The 18,775-nt window shown below is 39.8% G+C and overlaps 1 protein-coding gene across 1 annotated transcript; it reads left to right on the top strand.

Annotated features, from left to right (window-relative positions):
- Window positions 1-857: 857 nt before the first annotated feature.
- On the top strand, window positions 858-13,093 carry ZDHHC7 (zinc finger DHHC-type palmitoyltransferase 7). The gene is made up of 6 exons (XM_054389678.1): window positions 858-1,163; window positions 3,834-3,958; window positions 9,440-9,536; window positions 9,959-10,040; window positions 11,218-11,348; window positions 12,909-13,093. The coding sequence occupies exons 1-6, from the start codon at window positions 858-860 to the stop codon at window positions 13,083-13,085; spliced, it is 918 nt and encodes a 305-aa protein (XP_054245653.1). The 3' UTR covers window positions 13,086-13,093.
- Window positions 13,094-18,775: the final 5,682 nt, after the last annotated feature.

The following is an 18,775-nucleotide window of genomic DNA, read 5'->3' as shown; positions in this document are numbered from 1 at the left end:
CCCCTGTGTGGAGTCCTTCAGGAAGAGAGTGCACCAGCATGAGTTCCCCATGGTGTAACAGGTCCTGCCAGCAAACCTGCCAGCATGAGCTCCCATCTCTCCATGGGGTCTTGCCAGGAGTCTACTTCAGCATGGATTTCCCACAGGGTCATAGCCTCTTTTGGTCGTCCATGTACTCTGGTGTTGGGCTGCATGTGGATATCTGCTCCACTGTGAACCTCCAAGAGTTGGAGAGGTACAACCATGGCCTTCACCACAGGCTGCAGGGGAATCTCCAGTGCCTGGAGCACCTCCTGCTTCTTATTCACTGACCTCGGTCTCTGCAGAGTTGTTTCTCTCACATCCTCTTTCCAACTGCAGTTCCACAGGGATTTTTTTCCTTCTTTCTTAAATATGTTATCTCTGAGGTGCTGCCACCATTGCTGATGGGCTCAGCCTTGGGCAGTGACAGGTCCATCTTAGAGCCAGTTGGCATTGACTCTGTTGGACATGGGGGAAGCTTCTAGCAGCTTCTGGCAGAAGCAACCCCTGCAGCCCTGCTACTACCAAAACTCTGCCACACAAATCCAATACAATGATTACAAAGCCAACACAATGATTAATAAAAAAGTTAGAGAATTATAAAACTCAGTAAAAGGTTTACAAAATTGTGGAGGAAACGCTGTAGGTGACTATTTCTTGATGGCGGAAATAATTCATGTTTATATAGCCATAGACTTGTTCAGGGTTTGAAAAAATAAGTCTCAGTAATCTGTATTTCATTTTGCAGAAATAAGAAGAGAGAGCCATCTGCATTTTGAGTTTCCTCATGCATAATAATGGTGTCTTTGCTTCCTGCAGGGCAAGGCCAGAAAACCATGCAGTCATCAGGGCACAGATTCCGTGATGTCGACCACCACCCGCTTCTTGCTGAAAATGACAGCTACGATTCCTCTTCCTCAGAGGCTGACATGGCAGAGAGGGTTTGGTTCATCCGAGATGGCTGTGGTATGGTCTGTGCTATAATGACCTGGCTTCTGGTTGTCTATGCAGACTTTGTAGTGACTTTTGTCATGTTGCTGCCTTCCAAAGACTTTTGGTACTCTGTGATCAACGGCGTTCTCTTTAACTGCTTGGCAGTGCTAGCTTTGTCATCGCATCTGAGAACCATGTTAACTGATCCAGTAAGTATGCAATCCTTCCTTGACCTTGGGTTTTCTCTCCTGTGCCTCATCATCTGCAGAGAAACTTGGAGATGTGGTCTCAGCCTTCTACTGCTAGGAAAAGTAGTGTTAGATTCAAGAAGGGATGATATCTGTACTTTTCCTATTGTTCTGTTAATGAGACCATAAATAATTTTTTACTTGAGCAGGCAATATAAAATTCATTCATGAGGGAGAGATGGGCTCATGAGAAATACAGTTTATTTGGAGAATATTAAACCAGGTTAATAAACTTCATTAGTAATGAACTCATAAAGTTTTAGTTTTTTCTATTGTTTTGTTGGGGGGTTTTGTCAGATATATTTTCAAAACTTCATGAGAAGTTTTAGCTGCATCCTGTCTTATCATCTGAAATTTGTCTTTTGTGGCACATGAAATAGTTAGACATGAGGAAGAACCTCAGTCACATAGTGGTGTAAAGAAAGAACTACATGAATCTTGCATTATTTTGTTTAGGTGTTTGGAATCAGTGGGAAGGGGGATTTAAGTTGAACCTACATGGTGTAAATACTCATTTCTTAGGACTTTTCAAGTTATTGATTTTATACTAAAATCGATTACTCTTCTGGGGAAGTAAATCTGGGGAGAGAGAGGTGAGAGGAGAAACATCTATTTTCTCCAGGTTTTTGAGACAGTGACACAGAATCAGAGAAGAGAAGTTATGGGAGTGTTCAAAAAAACAGCAGGGTGTAGTAGTTAATGGTTTTCCAGGTCTTTGATTTACATCTGAGCCCACGCCCAGTGATGAAATGTTATGACTCCTTCAAGCTCAGACAGCTCAAAAAGTTAATGATTTAAGGATAGATTGGTTAAAAATACAGCCTGGTTAAACTGTGTCTTTTTAGACCTACGTGGTTCTTCAGGGATAGAACATGATAACAATTGAGATGATTCACTACTGTTTTTAATCCACTCCTTTCCTGCTGACTCCCAGAATGGAAGACACAACTGTGTGGTAGAAACTAAGATTGAAGGGAAAGAAAAAAAAAAAAGGAATAAACTGCCTCAAAACATATGTGAATCAAATTTACTCATAACTATAAAAATAGGTTTTTCATTGAAAGGAATTCTGACCGTCAGAAGCTATGAATGATGTTTTTGACATACAGCATGGTTTTAGCAGCACAATGCTAAAAGCATGGGCTGAATTTACCAGCCTTAGTGATAGGTGAATGTGAGATGTGTTGAAGCATAAGTGTAACTGGAATGAGGTAAATCTGTGCTTTAGCAGCTCTCTCTGAGAGAATTCACCATATTTATACCCAAGTATTAACTTCAGTGAGAACATTTTTTATTGCAGAAACCACTTCAGAAATAAAACATGAGAGTGTTTAACAAACACTTTTTGGTTTGTGCCTCTCCAAAGGCCAGCTGGCTCAGGTTTGAAGCACCACTTAGGCAAAGAGTCCATCTAGGGCACAACTTGGGCTATGTCTGGGACAATACAAGCACAGGATTGTTATTCCAGGCCACAGGCAACAAAAGCTTGATATTTAAGTAGAGAGGTGTTTTGCAATTGAATCCGAAGTGCCTACTGATTTCTTAATCCTGTCCCAAAAACTTCCTTAAGGTGTCTGTATAAAAGGCTGATGTTGCCAGTGAACTTACTGAGAATGAGAAATAATTACAGAATGTTGCAAAAGATTTTGTACAACCCAAAGAAGGTTATCCCTGTGTGAAATTAAGTGCTAGCTGCAGGAGTTGGTTCAGAAAGACCGTTGCAATTTGATTTCACTTCCCAGTTCCTTTCACAATCACTTCTGCCACAGATAAGCCTTTAGCTCTATAAATAAGCAAGGTAACAGTGGCACTGCCCATTAGAATTTAGATTTGTGAGAAGAAAATAATCTCATGAGGCTCTAGATTAATATTGTTACTGGAAGAAGCAATCCTGACTAATATTCCTGTCCATTCATCATCTTCCTTGTTGTGTTGAAACAGTCACTAATGCAGCTCTGTGGTGAATCGCTCAGAGAACTAACCACTAAAATATAATTTCCTGATGGGTTATTTTTTTTCTGGATCAGTTCTTTGACCCTTTACCATGTCACTGCCCAAATTTCCCCAGTAGCAGAAGGCAGCAGAGCATACTAAATGTAGGATAAAGGATGTAGGTGGTTCATGCTGGTAGTGTCCAAGCTAAAAGTTTAAGTATAGGTAGCTAAGTCTTGAATTTAGAGGGTTGAAATAAAAGAATTCAAATAGTTGTTGCTGATTTTGAAGATGGCTTGGGCTAATAATCAAACATCACAATTGTATGGTGCTTTAAGTAGTGCTTGTTTAGAGGCACTTCTCAGTTACTCTTCTCAGTTGTACCTGTAGTGCTTTGTAACTGCAGTGTAAAGATGTCTTCCTCTTCATTTTATGTATGCTGGTGATGGTAGAATCTATCAGAATTATGCTAATATTTGGTCAGAGATGAGTGGTGCTGAAATGAAGCTGAGTTTGAGGTCAAGCAGAGGTAATTTATCCATTTGGAAAGGATTCTGGCTTATGGTGGACTAGCTGTGAATAAATGAATTTATTTCAGCAGTTATTCTGAGATTACTGGTATGAAGCCTATAAAATGTGTTTTTAAATGCTCTCATACCATTTAAGAAGCTTTCTCTCCTTTAATTGAAATGATTTCAGGGGGCTGTACCCAAAGGAAATGCCACTAAAGAATACATGGATAATTTACAACTGAAACCAGGAGAAGTGATCTACAAATGTCCAAAGTGCTGTAGTATCAAACCTGAACGTGCACACCATTGCAGGTAGGCCATGGTGCTCTTCAAATAGTTATATGTTGAGTCTTGGAATAATGGTTCTGATATATTCAGGCATTGCAGGGTATTTTATAGATATATTGTGGGCAAAAATGGATGTGGAAGATGGGAAAGAAGCAGGGACTCGAGATTTTAAATGTAATCGTACTGTGGTGTCTTAAATACATTTTGATTTGTGAATTTTTTGTTCCTGTGCATCATTCTAATTGTTGTGTCCATGTAAAGTAAAGGCATGAATCTCAAGGACATTTCTGATGGAAGCTGATTTAAGAAAGGACTCCTGCAATCTTAAATTAAGAAAATACAGATTACTTTGAAATTGTCACTTGAATTTGTGTCTTCTTGTCTTCATAGTGTGTCATATGAAGTTAGATGTGAATTGGCAGATGATTTTCCCAAAGCTGTGTGTATAATTGGTTAAATGCACTTCTGCTTGATTAAGATTCAGTTTAATAAGGACAGAAGTGATGATAATGTGAACTAAACATGCTATGGAAGAGAGAGTAAATACATCCATTTTTAATTCTCAGTCTTTTGAGTTTTTAGGCACTAGATATGCATTTGTAATGTGTATTGTGTGAGGGTTGAAAATAGATATGCCTGTGTAATTGAGACTTACATAAATATGTAAATGTTTCTGGTGGCTCTCTCTAGGTGTGAGGAGTGATGTGTATTGAATTGTGTGGTGTATGAAATTTAAGTCTGTGAGCTAGTGCCCATCGAAAGAACAGTGAAGTCTTGTCAGGACTCTCAAATTATTTTGTAAATTTGTGGTTTCTAAATCAAATGTCTCGGAGTGTGGCACTTCTCTGTGTGAAAGTTATGGCTGAGGAGTTATTTCCATTATAAATACTCAGCCTTGGCACTGAGGCCTTGTTCTTCTCTCAGATGTGAGTGGGTTTTTGTATCTGGAGTGTGAAGGGAGAAGTTTCATGCATAAATAGCCAAGTATGGAATTATGAGTTTATCTGCATCGTGGGTTAGCTTTTGTGTGGATGCAGGTACCAACCCTGCCTTCCTGTGCAAAGAGTTGATTCTGGCTGGCCTTAGTAGCTTTGGTAGAGTTTTAGATGCATGCAATCTGTCCTGATTGCAGAGTGGCCTGAGGCTGGAAGCAGGGCAGCTGCTTTCCTGCAGCAGAACATAAGCTGTTCATCTCTGGGGATCCAAATGAGCTTTGTGCAGTCTGCTCAGTTGTCCTGGCAGCATGTTCATGGAATGTACAGGGACACCTGAGAGCATCTGCTGAGTGTAGATCTTGCTAATTTTCTCATCTCAGATTTAGGCTGCTTCCTACAGAGACTCTGCAGGTATCTTTGTAAAGTGTTAACCACATTTTGATAGGATTTATGAATTTGGAAGTAGCACTAAATGAAGACGTTTTATGCTGAACTTCGCATGTGAGCAGAAAAGCTGTGCTTTTGGAAAGCCTAGAGCCCATACAGCTCACAGCTCTGTGTGGACAGTGCTTACCTGTTACACCTGGAGCTAACAACTTTATAGCTTTCAGACCAGCCCTGCAGAATCCCTTGGGTGCATCTGGGCCATCACCCTTACAGGCACTCTGACCTTGGATGTTCCAGTAACCTCTAGTCCCAATTATGGTGATGCTGATTGGGAAGTTAATTCTTTGTGGAAGAAGAATGACAACACATTAATTAGAGACTCCAAATACATTGTTTAGAGCAAGAATTTGAGTAACATTTATCATTAAAGCAGAGCAAGAATGGTTAGTGTCTGCAGTGAAGGAAATCTGTGATGCTTTCATAGGGTTTTTTATTCCCTAACCACTGGGATCTACCTCCACATGTCATGTGAATTGCTTTATTTTTCATACCTTGGTAAAATATGCTGTGAGATGTTCCCCACTAGGACAAAGGATGCATTTTGGTGTTTGCACAGTGGCTTCACAGAATATCTGAAAGTCAGTGTGTGTGTGTTTCCCTTTTGTGAGCCAACTGTTATGTGTTTCTCAGCAGTTGGATTTATATTTTAATTGTCTTTGGTTCTATTACTCATACTTTGTGTACTACTAGTAGTTACTGTTAACTTTAATAAAACAAAGAATTGTTTTGCAGTGTCTTGAATGTTTAATGCATACTGCACAGGCAGGTACATGGGCTGGAAACCAGCTGCCAGGATCTGATTCTTTGCCATAGATTTAGCACTAAAAGAAAGCTTTCTTTGATTATACTGCCAACTTTTGATTGGTTTACAAACCCATTCCAAGGACATCAAAAGGGTGGTCTAGTCTCAGTAGTCACAGAGGCAATTTGCTGATAGAAGAGACTTGAAAATGGAAATTGAAGTTGGTTCTTGTTGGGAAATACTTAACACTGAAAGCCACAGTGCATGTTTAGAGTAGTAAATTATTAACAGAAGAGACTCTTATGGTGTAGTTATGAAAATTGTTGTGCAACACTGCAGCAGAAATTCTTCTGAGGAAGGAAAATTATTTCATAATTCACTTCAGTGATGAGGAGGAGAACAAAAAACTTTTATTTACAGCTAAAAATAAACTGAGACTTTACTAAGCAGTTAACATTTTCAGTGTAAGGAATAGGCTTATCCTGTGTGAATACTCTTTCATTTCCACTGAAGGAGCAGAGCTGTCCTTATCTCAAGCCTATTCTGGGTGCCTGTGTTTGTGTGTGGGAAAACTATTACTCATGATGAAACAACTGGGATGTTTATGAATTTCTGTTACCCAGACCAGTTCTCTTAAGCCATTAGCTGTGTGTTTCTGAATGTTATCTTTGGCATTCAAAAGGTAATTGCAGCCGCAGTTGCCTGAGTGCATTCAGTATCACTGCCACGCTGCAGAAGACTTTGCCTTGTCCAGAGGTGCTTATTCTCACTACCATATTGCCCCTTCCTCTTGAGTGAGTGTTCATGCACAGTGAAATGACCCAGGTTGCAGCTAATGGAGTGACTTCCCCAAACTCTTGCCACACAAACATCTGTGCTTGGACGGAGGAAGGACTGCAATACAAGTGACAGGGGTAGGAAGAAGGCAAACCACTGCTTTAAGCATTTCTGTGAGTTAGCTGGCTGGAAGTGTTTGGTGAATTATGGGATGAGATTAGAAATGAAGGCAAGGTTCCAGACATCTGATGTCTTGAAGAGCTCTGCGTGGGCTTGTGAGAAATACTGAATGAGCAAATGTGAGTCCTGCCCACCTCACATTCTCCAGTGTTGGGTTTGATTGAGTTTGGATATGATTTTACTCAGCAATTCACGATAATATTCTCTTTAGAGTGAGAGTAAATATTCTGTGTTACATTAGGAAACTGGCATGGTTGTGGTAACTGAAGTTAGCTCACCTTTCACAGAGCTTGGGAAACTACCTAGAGGCTGAACTTAAGAGTCAGCAGACTGTGAAATGAGTCTTTTGGAGAGCTTTCTAAATGCATTCTCTTGAACCATACCTGTTTCTTCACGAGAGAATGATGTCAATGTTTAGTTATGGTGCTGGGGTTTTCATATGTAACTGGCTCTATTTAAAGAGTAATTTGCATGAGAAGATGAATCATCTTTAATGTCCATAAAATAAGAGGCAGTGGGAATGTAGGGGCTGGGTTATGATAGCTCAGGGCAAAAGAAGCTTCAGACAAGCAGTGGGAGACCTGTGATTCTTTCATACAACATGCACAGGAGTATGTTCTGCCTCTTGCTGAACTGCCTTAGAATCATGCCTATGTGATGACTTAGAAATTATTTTATGCCTTGGAGCATTGATTTTTTTTTTTTTTTTTCCCCACACACACTTCCTTTCTTCACTCTAGTGACAATAGTTAAGCATTGCTTCGTGGCTTGTCACCACAGCACCCATAGATACTATACACAGATAAGCATGCCTTAAACCAAAGGATTTTTAATAACAGTGCCTGCATCTTTTAGTTTGAAACGAAAATGCTTAATATTTGGCTGTTCTGCAGGAAAATCTGGAACACTTGGAGTGTGTGGCTGTCTGAAGTACAAAGCTAGGAAGACGAAATATCAGCATTATTTAAACTATTGATTTATGGAAGAACTTCAACACATGCTGGAAGTCGTTTGTTTCTCATGCATAGATGTTCATGTTTGGCTGCAGATGGACCTGAATATAAGAGGAGTGAACCCTCTGGTGCTATAGCAGATGTAAAATGGAGTTATTGAGATATTTGACTTTTCTTTCTGGAAATAACCTTGACTCAAACCTGGGCAGAAACTAAGCAATTAGTTGCAGAACTAGAAAAGAAACAGTAGTGTTTACGTATTCATTGACAAGCAGGCAAAGAATTTGTGCTGCTTGCAGTTCCAATATTTTTGTTTATGTTGAAGTGTGACCTTGTAAGCTGTTCTTTAGCTTTGATTGCATCCTTTTAGAATTGTATGGCCAGTTGAAATCTCAACAGTGACAATTTTTCTCTTGAAAGTGTGCATTTTTGGTGTTTTTTTTTTCTGATTCACAAATTGAATTTACAACTTGAAAGTCTGTAAATTTGATGTAATTACTTTGTCTAAAAAAAGCTTCTCCAGAAGGGAAGGGATTTTTTAAATACTGAATTTAGAAAGAGCTGAAGCTTTGCTCATTCAGTGCCACAAGTGTCTAAAACAAGTCAGTGATTTGCTTGATTCTGTTTGGATGTACATTGATTCTCTTAGTAGTGAGTGTATTGAGTATGTATTGAGTGGCTTGCATGAGGAATGGTGTGGAGAGTTAACGGTTGTAGTTTCTCTGTGGTGTACCAAATCAGTATGACAAGATAAATTTAAGAGCACATTCAACAGGGACAGGGATAGGGATATCCTGGAGAGAGTGCCAATAGAGATCTGTGAGGATGATTGAGGAACTTGAACATCTCTCCTATGAAGAAAGGCTGAGTTCAGTCTTGAGAGGAGAAGGCTGAGAGGAGACCTTATTAATGTCTATAAATATCTGAAGGGTGGGTGTCAAGATGAAGTTGCCAGTCTCTTTTCGCTGGTGCCCCAGTCATAGCACAAAAATAGAAGCTGGAACACAGGAAGTTCCACCTCAGCATGAGGAGAAGATTCTTCACTGTGAGGGTGATGGGGCACTGGAGCAGGCTTCCCAGAGAGGTTGTGGAGTCTCCTTCTCTGGAGAGATTCCAAACCCAACCGGATGTGTTTGCGTGTGGCCTGCCCTAGGTGATCCGGCTCTGGCAGAGGGGTTGGACTCGATCTCTGTAAGTCCCTTCCCATCTCTGACATTCTGTGATTCTCATGATAATGCTACTTTCCTTTTATGAAGAATATGTTACGTACATAGTTTTGCAGCAACCAGCAGCTGAGTTGTAAGGGAGCAAACAGTTTCTTTAAAGAAATGCAAATAAAATCACTGTTTGCAGTTTGTCAGGAAAGATTTCAGCACATCACCGTATGACCACTGGTTACCCCCGTTTCTGTTTCTACATCAAAACACCAAATGTTGTTTCTCAACAGAACTCTCTTTTCTTTTTCCTTCAGCATTTGCAAACGATGTATTCGAAAGATGGATCACCACTGTCCCTGGGTGAATAATTGTGTGGGGGAGAAGAATCAGAGATTTTTTGTTCTGTTTACGGTAAGTGAACGTCAGCAGCAGCTTGGTCGCACTATGAATCCGCCTCGATTGTAACCGTTCTGGTTGTGCTTAGGACTGAGTAATGGCTTGAGTTGTTTTGTGGTGGTGGTTTTATTTCCCTTCTGTGCAGGATATTCTCCAAGCAGGAAGATATTTCTACTCCTGCTCATTTTAATCTTGTAAAGTGCTGTTATTTCAAACTATCATAATTTTGTTGTGTTTCAGATAGTAACAATTAGTGAAATGGCACTGTGAGCTAATCCTTCAGCTTTCATTGTTGCCCACGGGTTTAGATTCAAGCTTAATTAGAGTTTGTTTTTACATCATTGTATTGAATTAAGCTGAAATGGGAAATGTCTGAAAGGAATGTCTGCTTTACTACCTGGCAGCAGTCAAGAATAAGCACTCTTTCTTATTTCCAGATGTACATAGCCCTAATTTCAGCTCATGCACTCGTACTGTGTGGGTTTCAGTTTTTCTCCTGTGTCCGAGGGCAGTGGACTGGTAAGCAAATACTTAACTTTCTCTGTCATAATCTAGCAGATATTAAGGCAAAGTCATAACATCCCTCCTATTTCAGTCCCATTTTTACAGGACTTCAATCTTTTTAAAGTGAAGTCCTGAAAATATTTTGTCTCTCTTTTTCCTTTCCTTTAGTCTTTTGCTGGAAGAGCTGTAGTTGTCAAGGGCATTCTCACTCCCTTTCCACATAGTAAAATTTTACCTCCTCAGTAATAGGAAGGAAACAGCTGGTCCTTAACCACCTCAGCACTATATTAACTGAAGCTGCCAGCTGGGCTTTGTGTGTCCCACCACAATTCTGTGAACGACAGCTGAAACCTAAACTAATTTCTCACTCATTCTGATACTAGAACCAGCTGTGGGGCTCCTGTAGAAAAGAAATGTCCTGAACTGTCCCAGTTGTTTATTTAGGCCTCTGACTCGCATTTCTTAATGTTCCAATGTGCCAGAGCTTATTCTGATCTTAGGGTTTTGACAGAAGATGGTTGATTGTATGTTATCCCTGGTACTTGAAGCAAGAGGGGAATCCATGTGAGTGGTTTTCGATACATATTCCATTAAAAGGATGGAATTGTAGTCCTTTTTTCACTTGAAACATTCAGCTTCCTGTATATTATCCCATTTCTTCTCTGTAATTTTGTTCATTAGTTAATCAAAGGATTTCCAGAGGTCTGACTGTAAGTGGAAGTTAGAACCTGATTAATTTGTGTGATGAATTGAAAAAAACCCATAATAAAGCAATCACAGCAAAATGGAACATCTGGATTAACTAGCAAGTCAGAGCTGACAGTGGTAATGGCTTTTACACTGAAACATCAGCCTGCTTTCACCTTTATATTTGTGCAGTTCTGAGTACTTAAATTGCCTCCTGTACAATCATTTATCTGATACCCTTGAAATACTGCAGCAGGATTGCAGTAATGCAGTACCACGTGATTTGTAGGAAGCCAAAAGGGTTACTTCCTTAGAAGTCTTCATTTCCTTGGGCAGCAAATTAAGCTACTGCAGTGCTGAAAGTGAGAAGTTTGTGTTAATTGTGAAATCTTATTTTAAGTGTCAGATATTTACCTTTTTGTTGCTGTTCATCGCAGAGAAGATGTCTCAGTTTGAACACACTGTATTGGTTGTATTAATTTATTTACATGTATGGTTTTCACAGAATGCAGTGACTTCTCCCCACCTGTTACTGTGATCCTGATGATCTTCTTGTGCCTTGAGGGTTTTCTGTTTCTCACTTTCACTGCAGTCATGTTTGGCACCCAAATCCACTCAATATGCAATGACGAAACGGTAAAGACCTCTGCTTTTCTATGCTCTAATGATTACTCTAGGAGGATGTGATTAGGTGTTGGTTTATTTGCATGAGGGGAGGCTCTTACTGTAGAGAAAACCCCCAAATCTGAAAGAGCTCTTAATTTTTCTTACCTATAGTTGTATTGAAATACTTCTGTGGGGTTTGCTTTCTAACAGAAATTCTTGTATTATTTGCTTTTCTGACTTGAATTTTATAATTAGGTTTTCACCTAAGATTGCACAGCTTCTGGCTTCAGTTTGGACTTTGACTTCTCAACTGTCACAAACTCCTGATATGTGTGATGAGAAATGTCTGCTTATCTCAGGTTCATACTTAAAGTATCTGTCTTGCATCAACACTTCACACTGTTCTCTACTCTGCTATACGTGGATTAAAGTATAACCATAGTTTGGATCTTACCCTTCAATCTTCAGTGTTAAACTTTGATTTCCCCTCACTCCATCAAAGACATTGAGGTGATGTCCAAAGAGCAGCAAATCTGGTGAAGGGTATAGAGCTCAGGTCTTGTGAGCTGAGGGAACTAAGGTTGTTCAGCCTAGAAAAAAGGAGCCTGAGAGGAGGCCTCTCCCTAAAAGGAAGTTGGAGCCAGGTGGGAGTTAGAACTGGTCCTGGTCTTCCAAGGAACAAGCAACAGAACAAGGAGAAACAACCTCAGGTTGTGCCAGGAGAGGAGCTTTTTCCTCAGACAGGTTGTCAAGCCCTGGCCCAGGCTGCCCAGGACAGCAATGGAGTCCCCATCCCTGGAGGGATTGAAAAGCCATGGAGATGTGGTGCTGAGGGACATGGTTTAGTGGTGACCTGGCAACGCTGTGTTAACAGTTGAATTGGACTTGATGATCTTAAAGGTCCCTTCCAAACAAAACAATTCTGTGATTCTAGTCTATGATTTTATGAGGATGTTTTGTGATAGATAATTGACTGGAAAAAAGGAATTTGCATCTTGTGACTGTTCAGATTTTCTATGTGAGACTGTTTGAAAGTGTACTTCTGTACTCTAGAGTAACTGTGAAATACAATTGGTGAGTGTCCAGCCTTCATTAGTGGGAAGTATGAAAAATCATCATCGAAACAATGCTTCAGTAACTGCAGCACAAGAGCCTTCCTGGAAGCCTTGTTGTCTGGTTGTTTCATAACTGAGTAAACAACTTCTAATGTAGGTTACTGCCTGTAGATCCTCTACTATAACATCAGCTCACCTGCTCGTTTTGTCCTTTAGTTTGAGTGGGGGAATAGGTAGAGGTTAGTCCAACCTTCTTGTCAACATTTTATGTTCTGAGTTTTCTGCCCTGTACCCACAGGGCTAAATTACCCAATCTTAGAATTATAGAATCATTTTGGTGGAAAAAGACCTTGAAGATCACCAAGTCAATTCACAGATCGAGTCCAACCAATAAATTCTTCCTTAAAAAGTAAAGAAACTACTCAGCTCCCTGGCTGTACATTAAATAATGTAAAACAGCCATCAGTTTTCTAACTGCTGTTAGACTTGACTACACTTCAGACTTCTCAGTGTCCCTGCATATCTGTTTCTACAGGAGATCGAAAGACTGAAGAGTGAAAAGCCAACATGGGAGAGGAGACTACGCTGGGAAGGAATGAAGTCTGTTTTTGGGGGTCAGCCTTCACTCCTGTGGATCAATCCTTTTGCAGGATTTCGAATCAGGCGACTTCTACTGAGAGGAAAAAAAGGAGGATCTGAGTTTTCTATTTGAGTCTAATTATGCTGGAACTTGCAAGAATACTATATAATATTTATTTGGGGCCAGAGAAGGCTGTCTACATATGATCTGTGACCAGGTGGAACTGAGACCAGATGTTTGCTTGTAGCAAGCAGAGTTTTATACATTTATTGTCACAGACATCTCATTAACTTTCAGAGACACAAACTGGATCTGCGATGGTCTTTACAGCAAGATTGCAAAGGAAAAGCACGTGGTCACACTAAAGAAGCCAAATGTTGTCATGCTACTGTAATTTATTTTATGAGATTACCCATTTTTGTTAGACCCTTTTTATTTGATAAATGTTTTTGGGAATTACCTGTGTGGGTTGTTTTTTTTTTTATACTTAGGTGCAGTTGTCAATCATAAGGAGGAGCAGTATGGTGAAAGTTGATCTCAAATGAGACCTAGCCTTCTAAATCCAGTTTTCAGGGAGTAGTGGTTTGTTCCATTTTAATTTCTATTTCAGCTTGTCCTAATAAACAGAGCTGTACTCTTGTGTCCCACTTCAGGCACACATTCCTCATATGCAAGTGATTCAAAGGATGGTGCACACAATAGCATAACACATCAGAGGCACTGTTATACCCCTGCCAAATGTCTTCCCAGGCTCACAAAAGCATGTCTCATCTCTGGCAGTATTAATTTCATGGCATTTAGCATTTAGGTAAGTTCTAAATCTTAAGCAAACAACACTTTTAGGTAATGGCTGCAGGCCACGTTCTGCTCTCCAATATACATCTCCAGTTCTTAATGCATTGGTTCTAGAGGAACTGAAGTGTAGCTGTTTGAGGAATATATCTAGGCCTCTGTGCAGGGATGAGTGGGACCAGTGACTGTATCCTCCTGTGTGAGATTAAAATGAATGTATAACAGGTTGGAGTTAATTAACTGAAACCGTTGTCTTTGTAAGGTCTTGCTCTGCCCCTTTTTTATTGTACAGACTTTTCATAGAAGGAAGGCTGTTAATGATCTCTTAACAAAGACATGAGAGGGATGAGGGAGGGTGCCTCATCCTCAGGTACAACAGAGCTTAAATATAGAAGGATCTACAATAGAAAGGATTATTTTGAACTCCACCATTTTCCAACTAAAATGACTATAAAGAAATGAGAGCAATATAGATCTAGAACTGCTTTATGTGGGCCTGACAAACAACAGTAGTGCTAAGAAATGTTTATAAATCTGCAAGTAGTGAAACACAAACTGTAAGTAATGAAATTCAGCTCAAAGTGGATTCCTTAAAAATGACATTTAGACTATTTTTTGTATTATGGTTAATCTATAAATTACTGACAATATAAATGATAAAGCAGGAGCCTTGATGCATAGCTTGAAATCGTGCCTAGAAAGTAAATAGCTCCCTGTTTTGGGACTTGCCTTAAAATTGTCCTGTTCTTGCTTTTGCTTCGCCAGTAGCACTGATGCTCTGTCCCACCTCAAGCAGTTCAATGTGCTGAAGAACCTTGCATTACAAAGTTTACGTACTACAGGAGCTGTAATTCCTTTTTCTTGGCGACCTGCTTCTCCATTTCTTTGTAACTGTTTGTGACACCTGGATTCCAGCTTCATCAGGTTTTACACCAGTGGGTGGGTGAAATTACTAAGGGGTCCATCTATCATCTGTGGCCCTGCAAACAAAACTGTGCAATACTCTTGTAATATGCTCATTTTGCTTGGGGGGAGATGATGTGTGATACTGGAGAAGTTCTAGGTGGACATATCCAATGACGAACAAAACCACATCTCGTGTAACTGAGGGGAAATCTGGAAGTTCTACAAGAATCTTTGCATATTCAGTTGCACATCTTAAAGATTGGGGGGGGTGGGGGGGAATGTGTCTGGCTTTGTCATGAGGCTCTTCATGTGTATATTGTTTAATAAACTATCCTGATGAGAATCAGAAAATATCACTTCAAGCAGTTGAACCCTGTGACTTAGCAAGTGCGTGCGTGTGTGAAATCAGGTTTACTTGGCTTTTCAAACCCTTATGTTGTAATTTTTTTAATGTAAAAAAAAAAAGGAAAATAAAGACATGAATTGAAGTCATAGTTGATTAAATTCTGTTCCATATGTCACTTTTTTTTTGTTTGTTTTTAAGATTACAACCACTTCAGGATAATGGTCTTGCATCTTTTGCTTTGTAATTGAGACATACACATATCAAGTGATATCATGGAATGGTTTGGGTTGGAAGGGACCTCCAAAGGTATCTGGTCCAAACCCCTCTGCAGTCAGCAGGGGCATCCTCAGCTAGATCAGGTTGCCCAGAGCCTTGTTGAGCCTGACCTTGAATATCTCCCGGGATGGGGCCTCAACTACCTCCCTGAGCAACTTTTTCCAGTGTTTCACTACCCTCATGGTAAAGAACTTGTTCCTGTCATGTCTATAAGATGATACTGCTCCAAATTAAAGATGCTACTCTGCCTGTTAAGGGTTTTAAGCTATGCTGACTGCCCTGTTGCACTTAGACATTTCCTTTCTTGCATCCTCTTTTAACTGCTGATGTTTGTCTGAGGTGAGTGAGAAGACACACAGTGAGTACTTCCTCTTTGAAAACTCAGCAGAGTCTGTCAGGCTGTGCACTTAGTATGTGTGTAAAATAAGGTTGGGACTCCCTAGGTTCTTTGCACAAATGTTGACTTTTCCCACTAGTTCTGTGACTTCAGGTGTAAGAGGGAGCAATTACCCAGCCTAGAAAGCAGCAGTTCAGCTAGTTGACAACAGAACAACTGACCCAACAAGGGTGAGGGTGAGGAGGAAACAAGGTTTACTAAAGCAGTGGAGGGTGGAGCTACTGGAAGTAGATTATTTCGCCTTTGCAATAATTCTACGAAATACTTAGGTCCCCTTTCCTGGGTATAATATCATGCTTCTGTATGTTGATTTTTCTATGGAGAACATAGCTCCAAATATGTTCACCTAACCTTTGTGGCACTGCTGCTTGTGTTTTCCAGCAGGTTAACGATGTGATTATATTTGTATGCCACAACAGTTAGGCTGTGCTGTGTTTACACATATTTTAGGGAAGAGCTTGTTTACTCTCTAAATGGAACAGACCTCTCTGCAGATGGATCCTGCTAATTTAGCTCCTATTTATTTTCTTGTTTAATTTCTAATCGTAATCTTTATTCCATGAAGCATTCCTGAAGTCTGAGACAAGTGACAATTAATTTATGGACTTCTTTGTGCCCATCCTGTGCAGAAGTAGTATGTTCCTGTGGTTGTTCTCACTTCTTTCTTTTGGCACTGTGTTAAATATGTGAATGCACTCAATGCTGTTGGAGGAAAAAGTGGCATAAGAAAGCGGAAATAGAGAAACTGAACTGTAAAATGATTCTTGAATCTGTTTAATAACACTAAAATGACATTCACCAGCACTACAGTCCTGTATATTGTTTTAGGTGTTAGTCGTCAGTTCAGTTCATGCAGTGTAATTGTAGTTGAATGTGGATTGGTGCTTGATTTGATGACTTTGTTACATTTGGGGTTTTTTTGCTTGTTGCTCATTTTCTGGGTTTTGTTCTGAATTTCTTCATGGAGAAATGCCATCATTCAGTTCTTGCAGTATTCCCTGAATGCATGGCAGCAGTGTATATGCTACTCTAATGCACCTTACTCTCATTGTACCCAAACAGAGCTCAGGAAAGAGCCAGCGTGCCTCAAAGCAATCACAGTCTTAGCTTCTTAATAACAGAAGTGAAACTTTGCACCTCTGAAATATTTATGCTATTTCTCTTTATGCTGTAGTGCAGCATAAAGTTAATGTAAAAATGTGCTAATGTAAGAGTGTGAATTAAGCCAAATCTTAAACCTGGCAAGAGAAATGATAACTTGCAGAGAAATAGGTAAGACTTTATTACATGAGCTGGTTCATGGTGTTCTGACAAAACAGCTGGCATCTTGCCAGACAAGTAAAATCCTTTTAAATTATGGCTCTGGGCCTCTTTTGTTAACAAAATCATTATTCCAATAAAGCAGAAATCCAATAAAGTAGTAACTTCCAAGTTATATTTGCATAAGACTATTAATTTGATTTAGAGTGGGGTTTAACACAGAGAAGCCTGAAAGGGATTTTTGCTGTAAATTTATTCTGACCTTTAATACAGGTCCTTTGTGAGGCAGTCAATTATTCTTGCTGTAAACCTTCCCCAGACCGGCTGAATGCTAGAAGCTGAAGCTGAGAGCTATTTGTTCATGGACAATTTTATTTTCTTCTGCTGGATAATATCCTGGATGGCTAATGGCATCAGGCTCAAGTGAAAGCTTGAGATGATTCTTTATCACTGAAATTCCCTAAGGTGAAAATCCCCAAAGTATTTGCACTGGAGAAATCAGCAGATAAGCTTGGGTTTGAATTAAAGAAAAGGCAAACTGCCCATGTGAAATAGAAGAATATGGAATTTATTTCCTTCCCCCCCCCCCCCCCCCGATTTATTTTCTTACCATTAATGAGTATAAATGTACATCTGATTGCTTGGCAAGTAATCTACATGATGGAGAAACTGGAAGCGATGTTAGCTAAATACAGTTGTGTCTATCATGCAGCAGGAATGCTTGCAGTGAAACCTGGTTTCCAGGCATAGCTGTTTCAAATCAAAGTTATCAGCATTTAATGTCAGATCAAATTCATCATAGACAGTAGAAAAATAAAACACTCTGATCGTAGGTGAAATTCAACCCAGTCCTCGATGCTTTTCAGATCTCTCTTGTGCTGTAGAATGGCAACGGTAAAATGTCTCCCCAGCAAATGGAGTACAAAGTATTCTGCTTTTGATGAGAGTTTAGTTGCTCTTCCCAAGTTCTCTTTCAATCAATGGGATTGTATTTCTGTAGTGTCCTCCAGCTGAAGATCTCTTGAGCATTAGTGAGATGATAAACTTCACCAAGCTGGGCACTATCTCTCCTTTTTGCTATGAACAGGGATTGGGGCAGTGTGGCTGAGCTAAGAGTTCTCCATCATGTCCTGCCCACTCCTGACCCCTCAAGAGCTGTCTGATGGAGAGATCATTAGACTTTTATACAGACTTTTATAAGCTCTGTAGAAGTCTGGCAGTCAGCTCTCTGATGAAGTCTTTTCAAATAAACACCATGACACAATGAGTGCACTTCAGGAATATTTGGAACAGGAGGTCATGTAGTCATCTCCCAGGATCATTTGAAGTTGTTGTAACATGGTTAAGAGTTGGTCAGCTATTGCTGATGAAGTTTTATGTGCAGAAGCACCTGATGGTTTAAATGCAAACCTTTTTTTTATATAATAAATGGCTCACAGGAGACCTGCCTCTTCCCTTTTTTTTTTTCTTTTGCTAATTTAGAGCTTTGGTTTTTAGGTTGCAGACCTACAAATATATAAAACTACAGTAAAATTCTAGCTATGTAGTGGGAAAAGCGTTTTGGGGCATTTTTGGTTATGACTCTTGCTTCTTCCAAATGTATTTGCAGTAAAAGTTTGCAGTGATTTGTAAGTCAGCAGCTTTTTGAGCTTCCTGCCAGTCGTGGGTTTTACCAGACCCAGCAGCCATGGTCTGATGCAGAGATCCTTGCTTTCATTTTGTAGCTGCATTAGGTATGCACACAAAGTTAAAGGGTGCACAAAATGACTCACAACTGGACCCTAATACACTGCAAAGTATGGAAAATGACAAACTGTTGGGATTCTTGATCACAAACAATAATTG

Source organism: Indicator indicator, chromosome 19 (genome assembly GCF_027791375.1).
Source record: "Indicator indicator isolate 239-I01 chromosome 19, UM_Iind_1.1, whole genome shotgun sequence".
NCBI lineage: Eukaryota > Metazoa > Chordata > Aves > Piciformes > Indicatoridae > Indicator > Indicator indicator.
Note: the sequence above shows the minus strand (reverse complement) of the source record. Positions and strands in the feature narration are given on the sequence as shown.

Coding starts and splice junctions, on each gene's coding strand:
- ZDHHC7 (XM_054389678.1), top strand. CDS start 858: ATGCAGTCATCAGGGCACAGATTCCGTGATGTCGACCACCACCCGCTT. Junction 10,041..11,217: donor TGTCCGAGGGCAGTGGACTG/GTAAGCAAATAC, acceptor TGGTTTTCACAG/AATGCAGTGACTTCTCCCCA. Junction 11,349..12,908: donor CAATATGCAATGACGAAACG/GTAAAGACCTCT, acceptor CTGTTTCTACAG/GAGATCGAAAGACTGAAGAG.